This window comes from Canis aureus, chromosome 30 (genome assembly GCF_053574225.1).
Source record: "Canis aureus isolate CA01 chromosome 30, VMU_Caureus_v.1.0, whole genome shotgun sequence".
In the NCBI taxonomy this organism is placed as follows: Eukaryota; Metazoa; Chordata; class Mammalia; order Carnivora; family Canidae; genus Canis; species Canis aureus.
In genome coordinates, this window is record NC_135640.1 from 42,576,637 (window position 1) to 42,595,817 (window position 19,181).

Here is a 19,181-nt window from a genome sequence, read left to right on the forward strand (position 1 = left end):
GTTTACGGTGTTTTAAGGGAAATATATATTGCCATGGTGATGAAGCTCTAAATAGATTAGATAAAACATCTAAAAACTGAAAGTAGTTTTTTTTAAAAAAAGGCAAAGAAATATCAAAGAGATTAATTCTAGCTTAAATGTAAAACTAAATCACTGGTTAATTAACCAATTAATACAGATCTAATAAAAAGCAAAACCAGACTAAAAGGTCCAACGTTAAAAAAAAAAAGCTAAAAAATAAGGCATAAGTCTACATAATATTGAGTTATTTCCATTCTCTCCTTTCCCTCTTGTATGTATGCTTTTCCATATCTGACGGGCAGGACTTTTACGAGCTGGGTGGCATCTTCTGGAAAAATAAAGCAGCCCTAATGAGGGGTCCCTGAAAACCAGCTCCCAACACCAACAAGGAAGGGGAAGTGTCCTCAGTTACGCAGGACAACACGCACCAGGAGGGGTATAAAAGCCGCCGGCCCAGCACCTCACACACTCACAGCCACACCCGCACCCACACACCCACCCGCACCCACACCCCGCCCCAGCACCCACACCATGGCCGCCTCCACCCTGTCCGTCTGCTCCAGCGACCTGAGCTACGGCGGCCGCGTCTGCCTGCCCGGCTCCGGCGACTCCTGCCCCGACCCCTCCTGGCAGGTGGACGACTGTCCCGAGAGCTACTGCGAGCCCCCCTGCTGCGCCCCGGCCTCCTGCCTGACCCTCCTCTGCACCCCTGCGAGCTGCGGGTCCAGCCCCTGCCCACCAGCCTGCCCCGGCTCCTGCCAGCCCTCGTGCGGCAGCTGCTCCCCCTGCCAGGAGGGCTGCGGTGTGTCTGTCTGCTGCAAGCCCGTGTGCTGCACCCCTGTCTGCTGCAAGCCCGTGTGCTGCACCCCTGTCTGCTGCAAGCCCATCTGCTGTGAGGCATCCCCTTGCTCAGTCTCCCCCTGCTGCCAGCAGTCTAGCTGCCAGCCCTCCTGCTGCAGCTCCTCCCCCTGCCAGGAAGACAGCTGTGTGTCTGTCTGCTGCAAGCCCGTGTGCTGCACCCCTGTCTGCTGCAAGCCCGTCTGCTGCACCCCTGTCTGCTGCAAGCCCCTGTGCTGTGAGTCCTCCCCCTGCAGCCAGCAGTCTAGCTGCCAGCCCTCTTGCTGCAGCTCCTCCCCTTGCCAGGAGGACAGCTGTGTGTCTGTCTGCTGCAAGCCCGTCTGCTGCACCCCTGTCTGCTGCAAGCCCTTGTGCTGCATCCCCGTCTGCTGCAAGCCCGTCTGCTGCACCCCTGTCTGCTGCAAGCCCATCTGCTGCCAGGCCTCCCCCTGCTGCCAGCCCAGCCCCTGCAGACCCTCCTCCTGCGTGTCCCTCCTCTGCCGCCCCGTGTGCAGGCCCGCCTGCTGCGCCACCCCCTCCCCCTGCCAGCCCAGCTGCCGCCCCCAGGCTTCCAGCGTGTCCCTGCTGTGCCGCCCCGTGTGCTCCCGCTGATGGGGCACGTGCCCCCGGGGCACTGGGCTCAAGCCCCACCCAGGGACCGTGGGCCTCCCGGCCACCCCTCAGCCCAGCCCTCACCTATGCTAGGTGGCTGCCACCACCCAGGATGGGGTCCCCCCGGGTGTCCACTCTCCTGACCTGACCTTCACCTCCTCCCTCCTAAGAACGCTGACCCTAAGATCCCCGGGGCTCCTGCTCCCAAGACACACCTCCACCTGACCTGGGTCACCTGCCTTCCCTCCCAGTTCCTCTGCTCGGGTCACCTGACCTCCTCTCCGACCTGTCCGCACCTCCCTGGGCACCCCAATAAACTCACTTCACCTGCTGACCTGCTTCCTTTCATCTGACTCTCACGGGGGTGGGGTCCCGGGGTTTGGACCTGACAGTGGTCCCTTCCCGAGTGAACATTTTTGGGAGGAGGGATGAGAGGTCCCCAAGGGCCAGGGCCCAACTGCTCTGGGCGAGTCTGCGGGGTGGAACTCACGCCCTGGCACAGATGGTCAGGGCTGCTGGGCCCCAGATGCGTCCCCGAGGCTCCCAAGGCTGGCCACCTACACATGGGGTATGGCCTGGGGGGCTCAGCCCTGGGTCCATCTCCACCCACCGCCCCAGCTGGTCAAGCGGCCCGGACAAGCTGGCCTGGGGACCGCAGGCAGCATAGCCCCTGGGGGCCTGGGGGCCTCCTGGGGTCCCCCTGGGGTCCTCCCGCGTGCTCTGCTCATTCCATGGAGAGGTGGCAGGCTGGGGGAGGCACTGCTGCTGCCAAGATGGGGTAACAGGGACTGGATACTTCCCACCTGGGCCAACCCAGAGCCCTGACAAGACCCTGAAGCCAGCGTGTCATGTTCAGGACCCGAGGAGCACCAGACAAGCACAGCGGAGAAGGAAAGGCACAAGGTGCTTATCGCCGTTGGGGCTCTCACCCCCTGGAGAATATTTCCGGCCCCATGCAGGAGGGCCACCCCAGCGGAGCTCCGGGCACCCTCAAGTTCACAGATGGCCTTGGGCACTGGGGGAGGCACAGGCAGCCAGTGTTTGGGTCTGGGGTCCCCATAATGGTCCGGGGACGCTCAGTGACCCCCCCCCCGCCCATCCCGTGCAGCCAGCGGCACCTGCTGGCGTAGCGTCTCCACCCTGGGTCCTTCCAGGGACCTCCTAGGGCAGGATGCACAGACAGCGCGGGGACTCCGTGGGTGGCTTTTTCATTCCCGCCCGGGTGTGTAAATTTCCTCTGCGTCTCTTCACGGTGTGAACTCTCCCTTCCTTTTATTCTTCTTTTTTAAAATTTGTCTTTATTGATGCCAAATGCACATAACACCACATCTACCGTCTTAACCATCTTCAAGCATACAGTTCAGGGGTGCTAAGCACGTTCTTGACGTGGGGCGACCATCCCGCCGCCCGTCCCCCAGACTCTTCCATTCTTGGGAAAATGAAGCCACGTCCCTGTGGGACACAGACTGGCCATTGCCCCTCCGCCGCCCCTGGCACGCACCCTCCCTCCTCTGTCCCCGAAGCACCTCAGAGAAGGGGGGTCACGTCGTAGTTGTCTCTCTGTGATTGGCCTGTGTCTCCGGCCTGGAGGTCCTCATGCCTCACCCACATTGGAGTCAGACTCGCTTCCTCTTTAAGGCTGAACACTGTTCCGCGGGCGGGACCGCGTTTGCTTCTCTACTCATCCCTCGGTGGACGCTTGGGCCGCTCGACTCTAGCTCTTGTGAATGATGCCGCTGTGACCACGGCTGTCAGAGATCTCCTTGAAGGCCTGCTTCCAGTTCTCTTGAGCAAATGCCCGTATAAGTGCTGGACCGTGTGGTAATTCTACTGTTCATCTTTTGAAGAACCACCGTACTAACTTCCACAGTGGCCGTGGCCAGTTCACGTTCCCACTCACAACCCCCAAGGGCTCCAATTTCTCCACATCCTCATCAACACTTGCTATCTTCTTCTTGCATATATATCATATACACTATCTCCTCGTTGTGATAATATTTACATAAATATTATATATTTATCTTAATGGGTGTAAAATGGGTGGCTTCTCATTGGACTTTTGATGCGCATGTCTCTAATGATGAGCGATGTTGAGCATCTTTTCATCTGCTCATTGGTCACATACCTTGTAGGTCTTTGGAAAAATGTCTATTCAAGTCCACTGCTTGTTTCTGAATGGGGTGGTTTGGCTTTTTGTTATTGAGTTTTGGGAATTCTCTGAACATTTTAGATATGAATCCCTTAACGGAACATGATTTTCAAATGTTTTCTCCCATTTCTCTGGGTTACGTTTTATTCTCCATTGGAATTGTCTTTTGAGGCGAAAATATTTAAAATTTTCGTGAACTCCAAGTTTTTTATTTTTTATGTTGCTGTGCCTTGCTATCATATCCAGGACATCACTGTGGAACCCAGTGTTGTGAAGCCTTCATCCTGTGTTTTTGTTTTCTTCCAAGAGTTTTATAATTTTAGGTCTTCAATTTGTGTCATGGATCCGTTTTGAGTTCATTTTTGTGTGTGGTGTGAGGTAGGGGCCTTTCATTCTCTTGCATGTGGATAGTCAGTTTTCCTGGCACCGTTTTTTGAAAAGACTGTCCTTCCTCCATCGAATGGACTTGGTACCCTTGTGAAAAATGATTTGACCTGATGTGAAGGTTTATTTCTGGACTCTATGCTATTCCATTAGTTTACATGGCCGCCTGTTTTATGCCAGTACCACCCTGTGGTAATTACCATAGCTTTGTGGTTTTGAAATCAGGAAGTGTACGTCCTCTGGCCTTCTTTTTTCAGAATTGTTCTGACTATGCACAGATTCTGTGTGAGTTTGAGGGGTTTAATGTTTCTGTAAAAAACATCATTGAGATTTCAATAGCAATTGTATTATGTCCGTAGATTGCTTTGGGTAGTATGGACATCTTAGCAATCCTGAGCCTTCCAACCTGTGAACATGGAATGTCTTCCCATTGAATCATGTCTTCTTTACCATCTGTCAGCAACGTTTTTTAGTTTTCATCATACAGGGCTTTTGCCTCCATGGTTAATTCCCTTTATTTTATTCTTTTTGGATGCAATGGTAAGTGGAATTGTTTTTATAATTTCCTTTTTGGGCTATTCATTATTAGTGTATAGAAATGCAACTCATTTTTGTGTGTTGACTTTGTATACTGCCATCTTTCTGAATTCATTCCTAGTACTAACAGGTCTTTAGGATTTCCTACATATAAGATCATAGCATCTGTGAACAGAGGTGATTTTTTTTTCCTTTCTAATTTAGACTGCTTTTATTTATTTTATTGTCTAACTACTCTCCTAGAGCCTCCAGTAGTGTGGTGATTAGAAGTAGTAAAAGTGGGCATCCTGTATTGTTCCTGATCTTAGAAGAAAAGCTGTCTTTAACTGTTGAGTGTGATGTTTACTGTGGGGTTATCACATGTATATTTTATTATGTTGAGATAGTTCCTTCTATTCCTAATTTGTTGAGTGTTTTCATCATGAAAGAGTGTTGAATTTTCTCAAATGCTTTTTCTGTATCAGTTGAGAGTATCTTGTACTTTTTTCTTTAATCTGGGAATGTGGGGTTTTCTATTGACTGATTTTCATATGTGGAACTGTCCTTGAATTCCAGAAAAGGATCCTTTTTGGTTGTAGCATATAATCCTTTGACTATGCTGCTGAATTCAGTTTGCTAGTGTTTTCTTGAGGTCTTTTGCATCACTGTTCATGAAGGATACTGGTTTGTGGTTTTCTGTTCTTATCATGTCTTTGACTGGCTTTGTTATCAGGGGAATGAAAACCTCATAGAATGAATGGGGGACTCTTCCACCTTGTTTAGTCTTTTTAAAAAAGACTAAAGTAAACAAGGAATAATTGGGAAAACACTGTGGACCTGATATAAGGTATCTGTTGAAAACTTACAGCCAACACCATGCCTAAGCCTGAGAGCTTTCCTGTAAAGATGAGGAAGAGGATACAGGTGTCCTCTCTCACTGCTCCTACTCAACACCATACCGAAGTCCTATCCATGCAACAAACAAGAAAAAGAAATAAAAGGCATGCATATAGAAATTAAGAAATATGATGGTCTCAAGGATCTCTGGGTGGCTCACCAGTTTAGCACCGCCTTCAGCCCAGGGCATGATCCTGGAGTCCCAGGATCAAGTCCCACATCAAGCTCCCTGCATGGAGCCTGATCCTCCCTCTGCCTCTGTCTCTGCCTCTCTCTCTCTGTCTCTCTCTCTCTCTGTGTGTGTGTGTGTGTGTCTCTCAAGAATAAATAAATAAAATATTTAAAAAAAAAAACAGAAATACAATGCTCTCTATTCACAGAGGATATGACTGTCCACATGGAAAATCCCCAAGAATCCACACAAATCTCCTAGAACTATCAGAGAGTTTAGCAAGGTTGAAGTGTGCAGGTCTAAAATAATTAAAATTAATTGCATTTCTATATAGTAGCAACAAGTAATTGGAATTGAAAAATTTTGTTTAAAGCTGTGATTTGCAATAGAATAAATAATGAAAACTGAGGTATACATCTCAAGAATATGGACATAATGAGGACTATCAAAATACTGATGAGAGGGATCCCTGGGTGGCGCAGCAGTTTGGCGCCTGCCTTTGGCCCAGGGCGCGATCCTGGAGACCCGGGATCGAATCCCACGTCGGGCTCCCGGTGCATGGAGCCTGCTTCTCCCTCTGCCTGTGTCTCTGCCTCTCTCTCTCTCTCTCTCTCTCTGTGACTATCATAAATAAATTTTTAAAAAAATACTGATGAGAGAAATTAAACAAGATGTAAGTAAATAGAGAGCTAGACCATGTTCACAGGTCAGATATTGTTATGGTGTCAGTGACCTCCAGCCTGGTCTATAATAGGTTCAAGGCAATCTCAATGCACATCCCGGTAGGAGCTTCCCGTCCATATGAGCAAGCTAACTCTAAAATTATTTGGAAAGGCAAAGGAGCTCAAGTATCCACATCATTTGAAAATGAAGAACAAAGTTGGAAGACTTCACCACTTGACTTCAAGATTTCCTATAAAGTTACAGTAATCAAGACGACGTGATGTTGGCAAAGGGGTATAATTATGTAGACTAATGAAACAGAATAGACACATAGATCCCCATGAATACAGTCAGCTGATTTTTGACAGAAACACAAAGTCAGGTTAAAGACAGAAGTGCACTGGGAACAATTAGACGTCCCAAATGCAAAAAAAAAAAAAAAAAAACACAGAGAAAGGAGACTTGACCCATACCTCACACTTAGTATAAAAATTCAATAAAAATGGATCATAGACCTAAATGTAAAATGTAAACATTTTAAGCATTTAGAAGAAAACACTAGAGGAAATCCTTGTGAAATCTCTGTTGAGCAGAGTTCTTAGGCTTAAGAACCAAAAGTGTGATCTGAAAAAGAAGAAAATTGATAAGTTGGTCTTTACCAATATTAAACTTCAAACCATGCTGTGAAGAGCGTGGAGAGAGAAGCCACGGAGTTGCAGAAAATATTTGCAAGTCACATCTGAGCAAAGTACAGCTGACCCTTGAGCAACACGGGTGTGAACGGCTGCTGCCCACTCAGACGCGGTGTTTCTGGGAAATACAAGTCCTTCCATGCATGTGTTTTCTCTTCCTGCTGACTTTTGTACGAACATTTTCTTCTCTAGCTCACGAGTCGATGTGTCCATGGACTCTGCGTTGTCAGTAGGGCTTCGGGTCCACAGGACGCTGTTAGCAGTTTCGTTTCTGGGCAGTCAGGGCTCGAGGCGGTTGGCACCCTACACTCCCACGTTATTCGAGGGTCAACTGTACTCATGTTCCAAAATGCGGAAAGAGCTCTCAAAATGCAATGTCAAGGAAACCTAAGAAAGGACGAGGCCTGCACTTTGAAGAAACGCCCAAAAGACGCAGGAGATGGCAAATACGCACGTGAAAAAGAGGCCCAACACCATTCCTCATCAGGGAGATGCAAACTGAAGCCGCAGCGAGACACCCTTAGACGCCTCTCAGAAGGGCCACCGGGGACAAGCCTGACCACGCCCGGCGCTGGCGGGGACGCTGGGAGTGGGGCGCTCGAACAGCGCCGGGGGACTGCAGTGTCTCACACCCCTGGGGACACATGGGGGCAAGTCAGCGCGGTAAGGAATCTCGGCTCGGCATTGGGCATCAGGGCATCGCAAACTAAATCCGGGAAGATGCCACCGCACACCAATGGCTGATATTGAATAATTTTAAAAACCTGGCACGTCCAGGGCCGGCAAGGATGCAGAGGCGCGGAACTGCCCTGCGCCGTGGGTGAGGGTGCAAACGGCAGAGGCACCTGCAAAAGATTTGGGCCGTTTCGTGTCGCATCCAGCACGGCCTCCCTGTGGCCCATCTGCGCCACCCCCGGGTGTGTACTCAGGACAAACAGACGCTCCAGCCGGGTAAACGCCTGCGCGCGTGGCAGCAGCTGTGTTCATACCCGCAAGCACGGGAGGCGCAGGAAGCGTCCTTCCCACGACAGGATGGCGGGATCATGGTGGGTCCCTGCGGGAGGCCGAGTCCCGCCCAAGCGCCTGCCCCTCCAGTGAAGGAAGCAGCCCCGGGCGGCTGCGCACCGATGTAGGTGACTTTCTGGAAAAGACCTAACTGTCGTGAAGGAGTCAGGGCTTGCAGGGGCCTGGGGTGGAGGGACGGGGACGCACGGGGACTTCGGCGGGCACGTGGCGGCCTTGGGCGTCCGCCAGGTCTCAGCGCTGCGCACCTGCCAGCGCGTCCCCTGTGGGGGGAGGACGGCGGACGGGAGCACCTGCTCGCCTCGGGGAGGTCACGCGGGCAAAACTCCCCTCCCTGAAGAAGCTGAGGACCGCAAGCTTTTGGCAGATTTTTTTTTTGCTCTTGATTATCTTTTATGTTCTACTTCTCTTCGTTTTTGCTGGTTGAGTTTTACCGGCCCGGTGGTCCCGATGCTTTCCCGGGTGGTGCACGCGAGGCAGTTTCCAGAACAGCTGTAGTGTCGCAAGTTCCCCTGGATGGCTCCGGGGACCCAGAACTGAACTCACCTCCCCCGGTCGCAGGGTTGCCGTGCGGTGCCGATCTCTCTGGAAGCACCTGGGGTGCTCGGGTGGCTGGGATGTTGGGATTCAGCAGCGGGCCTCGACCCGCACGTTCCCTGCACCTCATCCCACGTCTGCTCAGCGGTCCCCATCTGGAGACCCCATTTCCCTCTGTTCGGAGAATTGTTCCCCGTGGCGGATCTTTCTGGAAATCTCCTGATGAAGGCTGGATTTGGACGACATCATCCACTCCCCTCGCGGCCTCCACATCCCACCTGCGAGCTCCTCATCAGCCCCCGACCGCCCTGGCCACCGGGCGCCCTCCGTGGGTGCAGGGGACGCCCCACAGCTCACTGGCACCCCGTGGCCCTCACGGAGCCTGTAGCCCTCGGGGCCCGCGGGCAACCGTAGAGGGCGGCTACATGGCCTGCGACTCCCGGGCCCCCGGTGCCCCCGGCTGTTTGCTCCAGACGGACACCCTCGGGGTCCTCGACTCCCACGGGCATTTTTAGGGCAGCAAAGTCCTTCCTGTAAATACAGCAGAATAATAAGCACTCGCAGGACTCGGGCAAAACACCAACGAGGAAGGGGAAGTCTCGGGAGCCTGTTGCTGGACAGCACGCGCCAGGGCCGTATAAAAGCCGCCGGCCCAGCACCTCGCACACTCACACCCGCACCCGCACCCACACACTCACCCGCACCCACACCCCGCCCCAGCACCCACACCATGGCCGCCTCCACCCTGTCCGTCTGCTCCAGCGACCTGAGCTACGGCGGCCGCGTCTGCCTGCCCGGCTCTGGCGACTCCTGCCCCGACCCCTCCTGGCAGGTGGACGACTGTCCCGAGAGCTACTGCGAGCCCCCCTGCTGCGCCCCGGCCTCCTGCCTGACCCTCCTCTGCACCCCTGCGAGCTGCGGGTCCAGCCCCTGCCCACCAGCCTGCCCCGGCTCCTGCCAGCCCTCGTGCGGCAGCTGCTCCCCCTGCCAGGAGGGCTGCGGTGTGTCTGTCTGCTGCAAGCCCGTGTGCTGCACCCCTGTCTGCTGCAAGCCCGTGTGCTGCACCCCTGTCTGCTGCAAGCCCGTCTGCTGCACCCCTGTCTGCTGCCAGGCCTCCCCCTGCTGCCAGCCCAGCCCCTGCAGACCCTCCTCCTGCGTGTCCCTCCTCTGCCGCCCCGTGTGCAGGCCCGCCTGCTGTGCCACCCCCTCTCCCTGTCAGCCCAGCTGCTGCCGCCAGGCCTCCAGCGTGTCCCTGCTGTGCCGCCCCGTGTGCTCCCGCTGATGGGGCACGTGCCTCCGGGGAGCTGGGCACCACGGGGCACCCCCGCTCTCCCACTGCCTCCTAGGATTTAAGCCAGCAGGATCTCTGGGACTCGTCAGCACAGTGCTCACCCTCGGACCCTCACAAGCAGGCCTGAGCCTGTGCACAGCGTCATGTTGTGCCCAGATGCACCTGAGACCGCCCTCGCTGTCACTGATGGGTCCCCAGGTTGTTTGGGACATCCATGCCCCTGCCCTGTCTCTGCCCCTCCGACAAGTGGTTTGCCTCCCCCCCAAACACACAGCTGAATAAACTAACTCCAGAGGCGCCTGGGTGCCTCCGTCAACTAGCCTCCGACTCCTCACTGCGGCCCTGGTCACCGTGTCCGGGTCTCGAGATCAGGCGGGCGGGTCTGCTTGGGGTTGTCTGTCTGCCCCTCCCTCTGCTCCCTCTCCCTCCCTCCGCCTCTCCCTCTGCCCCTCCCCCCATCGATCAGCCTTGTGTCCATGCCTCTGTGCGCCTGTCTTGCCAACTGGTTTTGTTGCGTGTTTTTGGATCCTCTGGGCTCGCAGACCCTGGTGTCAGCAGTCTTGCTGACGAGCCCCATCCTGGGAGCACTCCAAGGGCGCTGAGCTGACCCCTACCCTGTGGTCCCCACTTGGGCCTCCAGGCAGCACAGGGTGGCCCTGCTGAATGTCAGGGACCCAGGTGGCCCCTTGCAGCAGGACCCCCGGCCCCAGGCCTGTCTCCCGGGCGGTGGAGCTAGGAGGAGGTTAGCCAGGGCCCTCTGGGGCCACCGTGAGGCGGCGCATCTGTGCTCCAGCCAGCCTCCTGAGTCCACCCTGGTCTCCCGTGAACTGCGGGGCTTTGTCCAGAGTGCCACCCTGCTGTCTCCAGCTGCACAGGCCGGCGCAGCGCCCCTCCGCCCCAGGCCCACCCAGGCCGCCCTCGGGGTTCTCACTTGGGGCCAGTCGGGACGGGCCCCACGTGTCCTGGGGCTTCCTGGACCCAGGTTCCCCTCCTAGACAGAGCCACCTCCCAACCTGCCCTGCTGCCTCCCCCCTCGAGCCCACCCGGTACAGACACACCACCCTCGCTCCCTGGAGGCCTGGACCCTGCGAGCCATTCCCCGAAGGGAGGACGGTGGACAGCGAACGCCCCCCTTAGAGGACAGGGTAACCGGGTGCACACAGACGAGCGCCCGACAGTCCCCGTCCACATCTGGAGCTGCCCAGGGAGGTGGGAGTCCTGCCCCCCGCCTGCCCCCAGGACCCTGCTATGGAGGGAGGGAGGTGTGAGGAACCAATCCTCCCTGCTGCTCTGGGGCCAGAAGTCCCCTGGGACCCCGCCCACCAGCTCCCCTCTGGCCCCTGCAGCCCCGTTGGACCGTGGCCCGGGGAAGCCCCACCTGCGTCCTCGCCCTCTCTGGGGGCTGCTGAAACCCCGGCCCCGCACCGGAAACATGATCCACGTGTGTCAAATACAACACCGCAGTCGTCAAGGGGACACAACCGTGCGAAAACACAGTCACCAAAATGCTTTCAGAGCGAATGATGCACAGATGCAGGCTCTGCCACTGAGGCACTGACGGGGCGGGTTCTCCTGCCCACGGAGCAGGATGCAGATCTGCGATGGGGCGCGGCCGCCGGTGGCTTCACCCGTGACTGGTCCGGGACGGCCAGTGTGGCAGCTGCATCAACTCTGCGTCCCTCGCCTGTTAGTGGGGGGGCGTCAGGGCTCCAAGAGGCTCCGCACCCTGAATCCCACCCACCAGGCCCCGGGAGCCCGCGGCCCCCTCAGGGAAAGCGCACACCCCGCTTTCACCAGGAAGGAGCCCCCAGCGCCGAGCCCCCGAGCGCCAGTGCCCCCCGCTCTGCAGGGACGCCAGCGGCAGCCTGTCACCCACACCGGTGCCCTTTTCCCCGGGGCGACCCCCAGATGCGCAACACGCGGGGTCCCCAGCCTGCACCCCGGCCAGCGCCCGCTGGACCCGGAGCCGCAGCCCCGCGCCAGGTGGGGCTCAGAGGGATGTCCCCGCACCTGGATGCGCAAAGGCCCAGGGGGCTTCCACATGAGTGACACAAATGTTACCCCCGGGGGTTGCCCCTGCTTCTCCCCACAGCACGGAAGCTCTCGCTCACACACGCTCACACCCTCGTGGGCATGCACACCTGCACACGCTCTGGAGCACACGTTCACTCGCGGGTCACATCTGCCCGCCCCTGCCTGGCTGCGGACGGGGCCCACCCTGAGGATGCCAGCGGGAGGCCCCGGGCCTGGGCTCTGAGTCCACAGGGCCCCTTCCACCTGCCGCCCCACGCCCCCTCCCGGACCCAGAGGCACTCGAGGGTACCGGCTTCTGGGGCCCAACCCCCCCCACTCCGCGGGGCAGGTGGCAGGGGGGTCACAGAGACCCAGGGCCCCCCCTTCAGGAGGGTCCAGGGTGTTAGGAGGAGGAGGGAGGGTAATATCCAAGGACCAGGTCCCCCCGTCGCTCCCCCAGACTCAGGGTGGGGACAGAGAAGTGGGCACCCCCTGCCCCCTAAGCCAGGAGCTCAGAATCCACCTAGGAGGGCAGGGGCGAGAGGCCACGAGGCGGGGTTACAGGGATGGGGCGGGGAGGGACGGGGTGGGCCGCCCGGAAGCAGGCGCAGACCCCACGGGCCCCGGGGGTGGCTGATTTTCCCATTGGTGAGTAGCGAACAGTAAGCGCCTCCGCCTAATGGCGGAGAATTTCTAAAAAGGAAACTGAGGTCAGGGTGGCGGGGCCGGGCCCCCCTGTTGGCGGCGGGGACGACCGGGTGGCCTCTTCGGTGCTGGGGAATGAGGGGTGGGGGTTCTGCAACGCTGTCTGGGGAGACTAGGGGGAGGGCGGTGGTGGGGTCTGGGGCAGGGGCCGTCCTGAGCCTGCAGAGACGGCTCGTTCCCCCAAGGGCACATTCCGGGGCGCTGAAAGCCACGGAAATAAAAAGCCTCAGCAGTGCGACAAGCGCCCAGACATCTGTCCCCAGCGGCCAGCGGCTCCCAGCCCCGCGCAGCTGTGAAGCGCTGGGGGGGCTCACCCTGGGTGCCCTGCTTCCCGGGAGGTGCGGCTCGCGGTCCCCTTCCCGGAGGGGCCCCGGCACCCACCTGCAAGGTCGGCGGCTCCCCAACTGCACCCCGGAGGCCGCTCGCCTGCTCCCGGGCGCCGCCAGGAGGGGGCGTCGTGCCCACGCAGTGTCTCCCAGGAACCGCTTCGGGGCCTCCCAGGGGACCCCCGCGCCCAGACTGCAGCCACCCTCCTGCAAGCTCCCCGTTAGAGGAAGTCCGCGGGCAAAGCTGGCGCCCCCGAGAGCAGCCCAGGAGGGGCGGGGGGCACGTCCTGCCCCCCAAATGCAGAAGAGGCCGCCCCCAGGGACCCCGCGCTGTCGGAGAGCTTTTAAAGTGCAGGTCTGTCCCTGGGGCCTCCTGGCTGCTTCCTCCACCTGCGGGATGACGGGCGGAGGCCAGAGCACCCCACGCACCCCTGCACCTGGCCCTCTGGGGTCCCCGCCACCACCCTCCAGGTTTCCTCCTCTGGGGCCACCTGGGCTGGTGGGCAGGCTGTTTGCGTACCCAGGGCTGCGCACAGCCCCCTCCCCGCCCGGGTCGCGTGAATGAAGGAGACAAGGCACGGGGAGGGGGTGCCCTAGACTGGGTTCTGGGTGCCACCACGTCTGTCCTGGGGAGGGGCCCACCTGTCCGTGCTCCCAGGTGACGATGCTCCGGGGCACAAGGCACAGATGAAGGCGAGACACTGATCCTGACACCGGCAGCCCAGACTTGTCGTCCTACCCCGTCCCCCTCTGCCCCTCCGCCCCTCACCCCTTCCCTGTACCCAGCCTCTCGGAGCCTACCAGCGACCCAGCCCCGCCAGGGCCCAGCTGTGGCCCCTTTGGGCTCCCACAGAGTCCCGCCACCCTGGCCTCTGGTCTCCGTGGAGACGAGCTGGGATCACCCCATGCCACCCACTGCTGCTGCTCCCCCGACCGAGAACCCACACCCAGGACTCGGCCCACCACGGTGTCCCCCCAGGACGGCCCTGCACCTCACACGCCACGAGGCCCAGAACCTCGGGTGTCCTCCAGGAACAAGCAAGCACCTTGGGGGCCCCTGTGCCAACCCTGTCCAGAGCCGCTGGCCCATCTCGGGGGAGCTGCGGGGGGCTCCGCGGTCGGAAGACTGGGGCTGCCTCCTGGGGTCACGGAGGCCAACAGTTGGAAAGGGCATCTCACCCCAGAATCCTGCCTGCCACGCCCCACCCCACCCTGCCTCCCGCCCTGAGCCCGGGGCCCCCGCCTGCAGCCCCGCCCCGCTCCCCAGTGCCCTTGTCCACGCCGCCGTCTGTCCGGCCTGGGCTGGGCTCTGGAGGACCTGCCCCACCCTCAGGCGCACCTGCATCTGCGCAGCAAGGCCAGTCCCCAGCCCGCCGCCCGCAGGCATTGAACCCAATCTCCCCGTCGCTACAACCCGGGCCTGTGCGAGGCGTCTGGCAGCGGCGAGCCCCCCCAAAGGGCCCCGTGAGCTCACACCAGCCCGAGGACCTGCGTGACCCTGGCCGTGGCTTCCCGGCACGCCCCGCCAGCTCTCCCGCCCAGACCCCGGGCCCCTCCGTCCACCCGCAGCCTCCTGACTCGACGTCCCACCGAGCCCTGCCCCCTCCTCCCAACCCCGGGCCACCCCGGCCTGGCTGCCACGGCCAGCCCCGAGTGAGCTCTTTCCCTCCTCCCAGGCGCAGGTGTCAGGGTACCTTCACTGCCCCACTGCGGTGGGGACGCCCGAAAACCCCAGCTGCCACCCCCCGACGGCCTTACAGTGAAGCCTGCAGAAGGGCAGGCTGAGGGGGGGCGGAATCAAGCGCCCGTCTCCCCAGCGTGGCGCCCCCCGCACCCAGGGCCAGGCCCGCCGGCCACAGGAGCCCTCGGCGACACCGTCACTCGCCATCGCACCAGGCTGCTGTCATCGGGGCCCCGGCCTCGGACTTGGGGCCAGGACATCGAGAGCCAGGGTGGGGGCCGCCAAGGCACCGGGCGCTTCGCCCCCCACCCCGGCTCGCTCACACAGCCTCACGGCGGAAAGCTCAGGTGCCTCTCAAAACGGGACGGAATCAAAGTGGGTTTGTTTGGGTTTTTTTTAACCATTTGAAGTCCTGATGAGCCACGTGCAAGCGTGTTGGGAGGACTCCAAACGCAGTTCAATACGATTTACTCGACTTTTATCTTTCGTCCCGAGTCCCCGGTGTTTAGAACTGGGTCATCTTTTAACTCTGCAGCAGCCTCCGGGGCAGAGGGGGCGGGCTTTATAAATAACCTTTATTATTACTGTGCAGGTTGATTCCGTTCCCAGGGCTGCAGGAAGCATGAAGGTACATGTCGGTGACTCATCCCCCACCGGGAGACTGCGTGTGCTAGGACAGCGCTGGGCTCGGCGCCGCCCGGGGGTCCTTCTGGGGCTGCCGCTGCCTGCGGCCCACGGGGTGGTCACCGCGCCTTCTGTCCCCCGAGGCCGGGGGGTTTTGCTTGGGAACAGGCTGACTTGGCTTCTGTGTGGTTTGCAAATCACGAGTCCCAAGGCAGGCGCTGCAGGCGGGAGCTCAGGGCGGGGACGCTGGGGGGACCTCGGTCCTGCTCCCCGGGGCCTGCGGGCCTCCCCGCTGTGCCGGACCCCCCACCAAGCATTCCAAACTGGGGTCCTCATGCCCCCGGGGCGTGCCACTGGGAACGAAGGGCCATCGGGCTATCACGGGGAGGGGACCGGGATGAGCGATCTGCAAATAGAACTGGAACCACACGGCAGACCGGCGCGCGCGGGGCTCTGACACCCACGCCGCTGACCTCCTGGGGAGGCCGCTCGCGCTCAGTGGGTCTCCAGCCACCAGGCCTCCTTTCCCTGTCGCTTTGTTCTTAATGTTAAATTTGATAAATAAAAGCTCTGGGTAGAAACTCCAGGAAGGGGGCCTCCCGGGGGGCTCCATCAGTGAAGCATCTGCCTTCAGCTCAGGTCATGATCCCCGGGTCCTGGGATCGAGTCCTGCATCGGGCTCCCTGCTCAGCAGGAGCCTGCTTCCCCCTCTGCCCTTCCCCTCGTGCTCTCCTCTCTCTCTCTCTCTCTCTAATAAATAAATAAAATCTTAATTAAGAAAAGAAACTCCAGAAAGATACAGTGATGTCACGGTCATTAGCGAGCCAGCAGAGCCTCCTAAATCGGGGCGGGGTGGCGGTGGGGCAGCAGACCCTCCCCCGGGGGAGCCAGCCAGTGCCGCTCTCGGGGGCGCCAGTGTCTGAGTCGGGGGCCGTGGGACAGCAGGGCCAGCCCCAGGGCGCGCGGGCAGACCTGGGGTTCTCCGCGTTTGGGGCCGCAGGGGGATGGCTCATTCCTGGAACAGGTGCAAGGCCTTTCCCCAGGACGCCGCACAGGTAAGTACTCGTGAAGCCCTCAGATGGCGGCGGGTTCTCGCTTTGAAGCGGGTCCCCACCCTGTTGGCATTTCCACGGCGAGGCCTCCCCCAGCCCTTTCATCTCTGCCCGGCCCCCTCTGCCCGTCGCCTCTCCCGGGCCAACCGCTGGGGCCGCCCAAGCAAACCCAGGCCCCCAGCTGACCGCGTGCGGCTGCGCCCTCCGCCCAGCGCGATGCCCCCTTACCTGTGCAGGGCTCCCATGGGGGGGTGCCCCGGCCTGGGGTCGCCAGGGCCAACAGCACCACACACAGCGTCAGCAGGACAGACATGAGGGGTCCGGGTCCCAAGCTCCATGCAGGGGCCCTGCCCTCGGCCCGCGGGGAGGCAGCTGCTCCTCAGACACCTGGGCCAGCCGTGTCGGGGTGGCGGCGGGGGACGGGGGGCCCCGGGGCAGTCACTGTGGTGGCCACATGCCGGGGTCCAGCGACAGGGACAGAGGCGGCCGGGCGGCAGCAAAGCTCCTCCGGGCTCGGCGGGGGGAGGCAGGTGGTCCTGGCGGGTCGGGCTGCAGCCTAGCTCATCCCCGCGCGGGCCTGGGTCCTGCCTTGCAGGTGACAGGTGAGAGCATCCCAGCGGCGGCACCGCGATCAGTCATTGGCAAAGCACGTTGTTCCCAAAGGAAAGAGAAATAGACGGTTGGGCCGAGAGCTGGGGGCAAACCAGAAACCCCGGAGACCCCGTCTGCTCGGGCGCTGCTCGCGGGCCGCTGCCCTAGGACAGCCGCCGCCGGGCCGGGCGCAGCGCCTCCGCCGGCTGGGCTGACAGGCAGTGGCCGTCCCCACGAGGGGCCGGGCCGCCAGGAAGGCTTTTATCTGGTGCCCGGCCCTCCCGAGGGTGTGTGGGTTTGTCAACTGTTGGGTTTCAGGAATTCCCCTCCGGAGGGAAGCCAGTCCTCCCCGGGAACAGCTAATGAGGAGGCTCGGGAGGCTCGCCCGGGGGAGGGGAGCGCCCAGCTCAGGCGGGAGCTCCACGTCGCGGCCCGGGGGCCACCGGGGTCCCAGTGCTCAGAAACTCGGGGACCGCAAGGCTGCCCCAGGCCCCACAGCTCTTCGGTGTGGCTGCTCCTCGTCCACATGTCCTACCCTGCGCCAACCCCTCTCCAGAGCCTTCCGGGGCCTGCGGGGAGCTGCCCTGCATGGGGGGGCCCTGCGCCCCGGTCCCACGTTGCTGGCTTTCCTGGTCACGGGCCCCTGAAGGGATGTCTGCATCGTAGCTGCACGACAGTGTCTGCAAAGCCCCCGCCCCAGGTCTGCGCAGAGGCTGCGTGAGACACGGATGTTTGTGACGGGGACGGACCCCACAGGGAGGGTTTGTTGGGGGCACTGGGCGCAGGGCACGGGGGACAGAGACAGATAGAGATAGAGACGCAGGGACAGAGAGAGGGAGGCAGAGGGAGTGTGCAAAACTCTGCGTGAAACTCACCCTGTGCCCGGAGAGACCCTCCCTCTGTCCCTAGACAGGCAGGCAGGCAGACAGACAGACAGGCATGTCCTACAGCTACTACCCGACGCCCTCTACCCTCGTCCTGTGATTCTGGTTACCTGAGGCCACAGGAGGGAAACCTGGGAAGGCCCGCGGTGCCCCCGACTGTCCGCTCGGGACCCCTGCCCGCCCAGCACAGGGACAGAGCCTGCCCGGCCCCATGGGGCAGGCGCCCGTCACAGCGTGGGGGAGACGCCGCCCCCCAGAAGCGGGGCAGGCCCCACCTGCAGAGAGAGGCCAGCTGTCTGAGCTGACGGGCAGCCTCCCATGCGCCCGGCCCCATGGGCGAGAACCTCGTGGGTGTCGGCGGCCCTGGGCGGTCACGGGCTGGCACTTCCTGCACGACCCAGACCCAGGCCGCACCACTGTGACTCCCGCGGCCTCCCGCCTGACCGCTGACCTCCGACCCGCGCCTCCTGCTGGCCTTCAACTGGTTGGATCTATTCTAACAGCCGGATCTGAGGAATCCCAGTTAGGCTACCGTGAGCCACTCCGGGAAAACTCGCTTCGGGCGCATTTGATCCGGTGACACCAGGATCCAGCGACACAGGCTCCTTAGTGGAAACCCCGTTCACGTTCACAACTTAGCAAACTGCACCCGAACGCAGGAAAACAGCTCAGAACTTCCAGACTGGTCCCCGCGTCACCCCGGACACGCCACTTAAATGCTCCAAGTCTCAACGTCCACACCCGCAGTAAGTGCCCAGGGAGGCCTGTGCGGCGGGACAGCCCATCAACCAGGAGCCAAAGCCGCACCTGTGCAAAGGGGTGCCGCACGCTCGGCCCGGCGACGCTGGGGGGACATGCATGTGCAGGGGTCCCTGTCCCTCCGCGGGCCCCGAGCCCAGGACCGTGAGACAGGAAGCCCTCCCCGCAGGCTGCTAGCCTGGGAATCCCTCAGCCCCCGCCGCCGGAGGTCACGTGGATGCAGAACCGGCCGAGACCGGTGGCACCGGGGGAAGAGCAGAGCAGGTCCTGGGCTGTCCTGTGACAGCTCGGAGCCCGCCCGAGCCTCCCGCTCCGGGTCTGCTCGCTGCCTCCACGGGGACACAGAAAGTCTGTCCCTGAACATCCAACTCAGGTGCCCGCGGTCACTCCCTGGGTCTGCTGCGGTGACAGAGGAGGGCCTCATGCCCGGCTGGGGACACAGGTTGCTCCAGCAACACACACGGCGCCCACCTCGTCACGCGGCAACAGTGCTGGGGAGCACGGCCGCGTGGACGGAGCGGGTCGGCCTCCCCGCCGGGCCCGGTGACGTTTACCACCCCGGGAAGGACAGTGAGGAGACGGCACAGGTCAGATCAGAGGACTACGACGACGTTGAGCTCAACCCGCCCATCACCCAGTCTGGGGCCCTGTCGGACTAAGCCGTCACCTACGGGGGTGGGTGACCCCAGAGGCTCAACATAAACATGTTGATTCCTCCGGAGTATGTGCCCTAACTTGACGGTTAGTGACCC

The 19,181-nt window shown here is 60.4% G+C and overlaps 2 protein-coding genes across 4 annotated transcripts in view; one reads left to right on the top strand and one right to left on the bottom strand.

Moving 5' to 3' along the window:
* TSPEAR (thrombospondin type laminin G domain and EAR repeats) overlaps positions 1-17,006 on the bottom strand; it is a 187,920-nt gene extending 170,914 nt beyond the window's left edge. Inside the window, exon 1 of the mRNA XM_077879407.1 lies at positions 16,424-17,006. Coding sequence (XP_077735533.1) covers positions 16,424-16,508 — 85 coding nt within the window. The 5' untranslated portion in view covers positions 16,509-17,006. The remainder of the gene's footprint in view (positions 1-16,423) is intronic.
* LOC144302058 (uncharacterized) lies at positions 497-1,767 on the top strand. Of its 3 annotated transcripts, XM_077879404.1 has the most exons (3): positions 497-831; positions 919-1,283; positions 1,332-1,767. In XM_077879404.1, exons 1-3 carry the CDS (start codon positions 553-555, stop codon positions 1,468-1,470), a joined length of 783 nt encoding a protein of 260 aa, XP_077735530.1. In that variant the 5' UTR covers positions 497-552; the 3' UTR covers positions 1,471-1,767. The 3 variants fall into 3 exon arrangements, with proteins under 3 accessions (XP_077735530.1, XP_077735529.1, XP_077735528.1); XM_077879403.1 differs by having other exon boundaries at positions 497-1,059; positions 1,102-1,767; XM_077879402.1 differs by having other exon boundaries at positions 497-1,767.
* Positions 17,007-19,181: the final 2,175 nt, after the last annotated feature.

What these genes read in the sequence shown, in the direction of transcription:
- LOC144302058 (XM_077879402.1), top strand. Translation starts at nt 553, where the DNA reads ATGGCCGCCTCCACCCTGTCCGTCTGCTCCAGCGACCTGAGCTACGGC.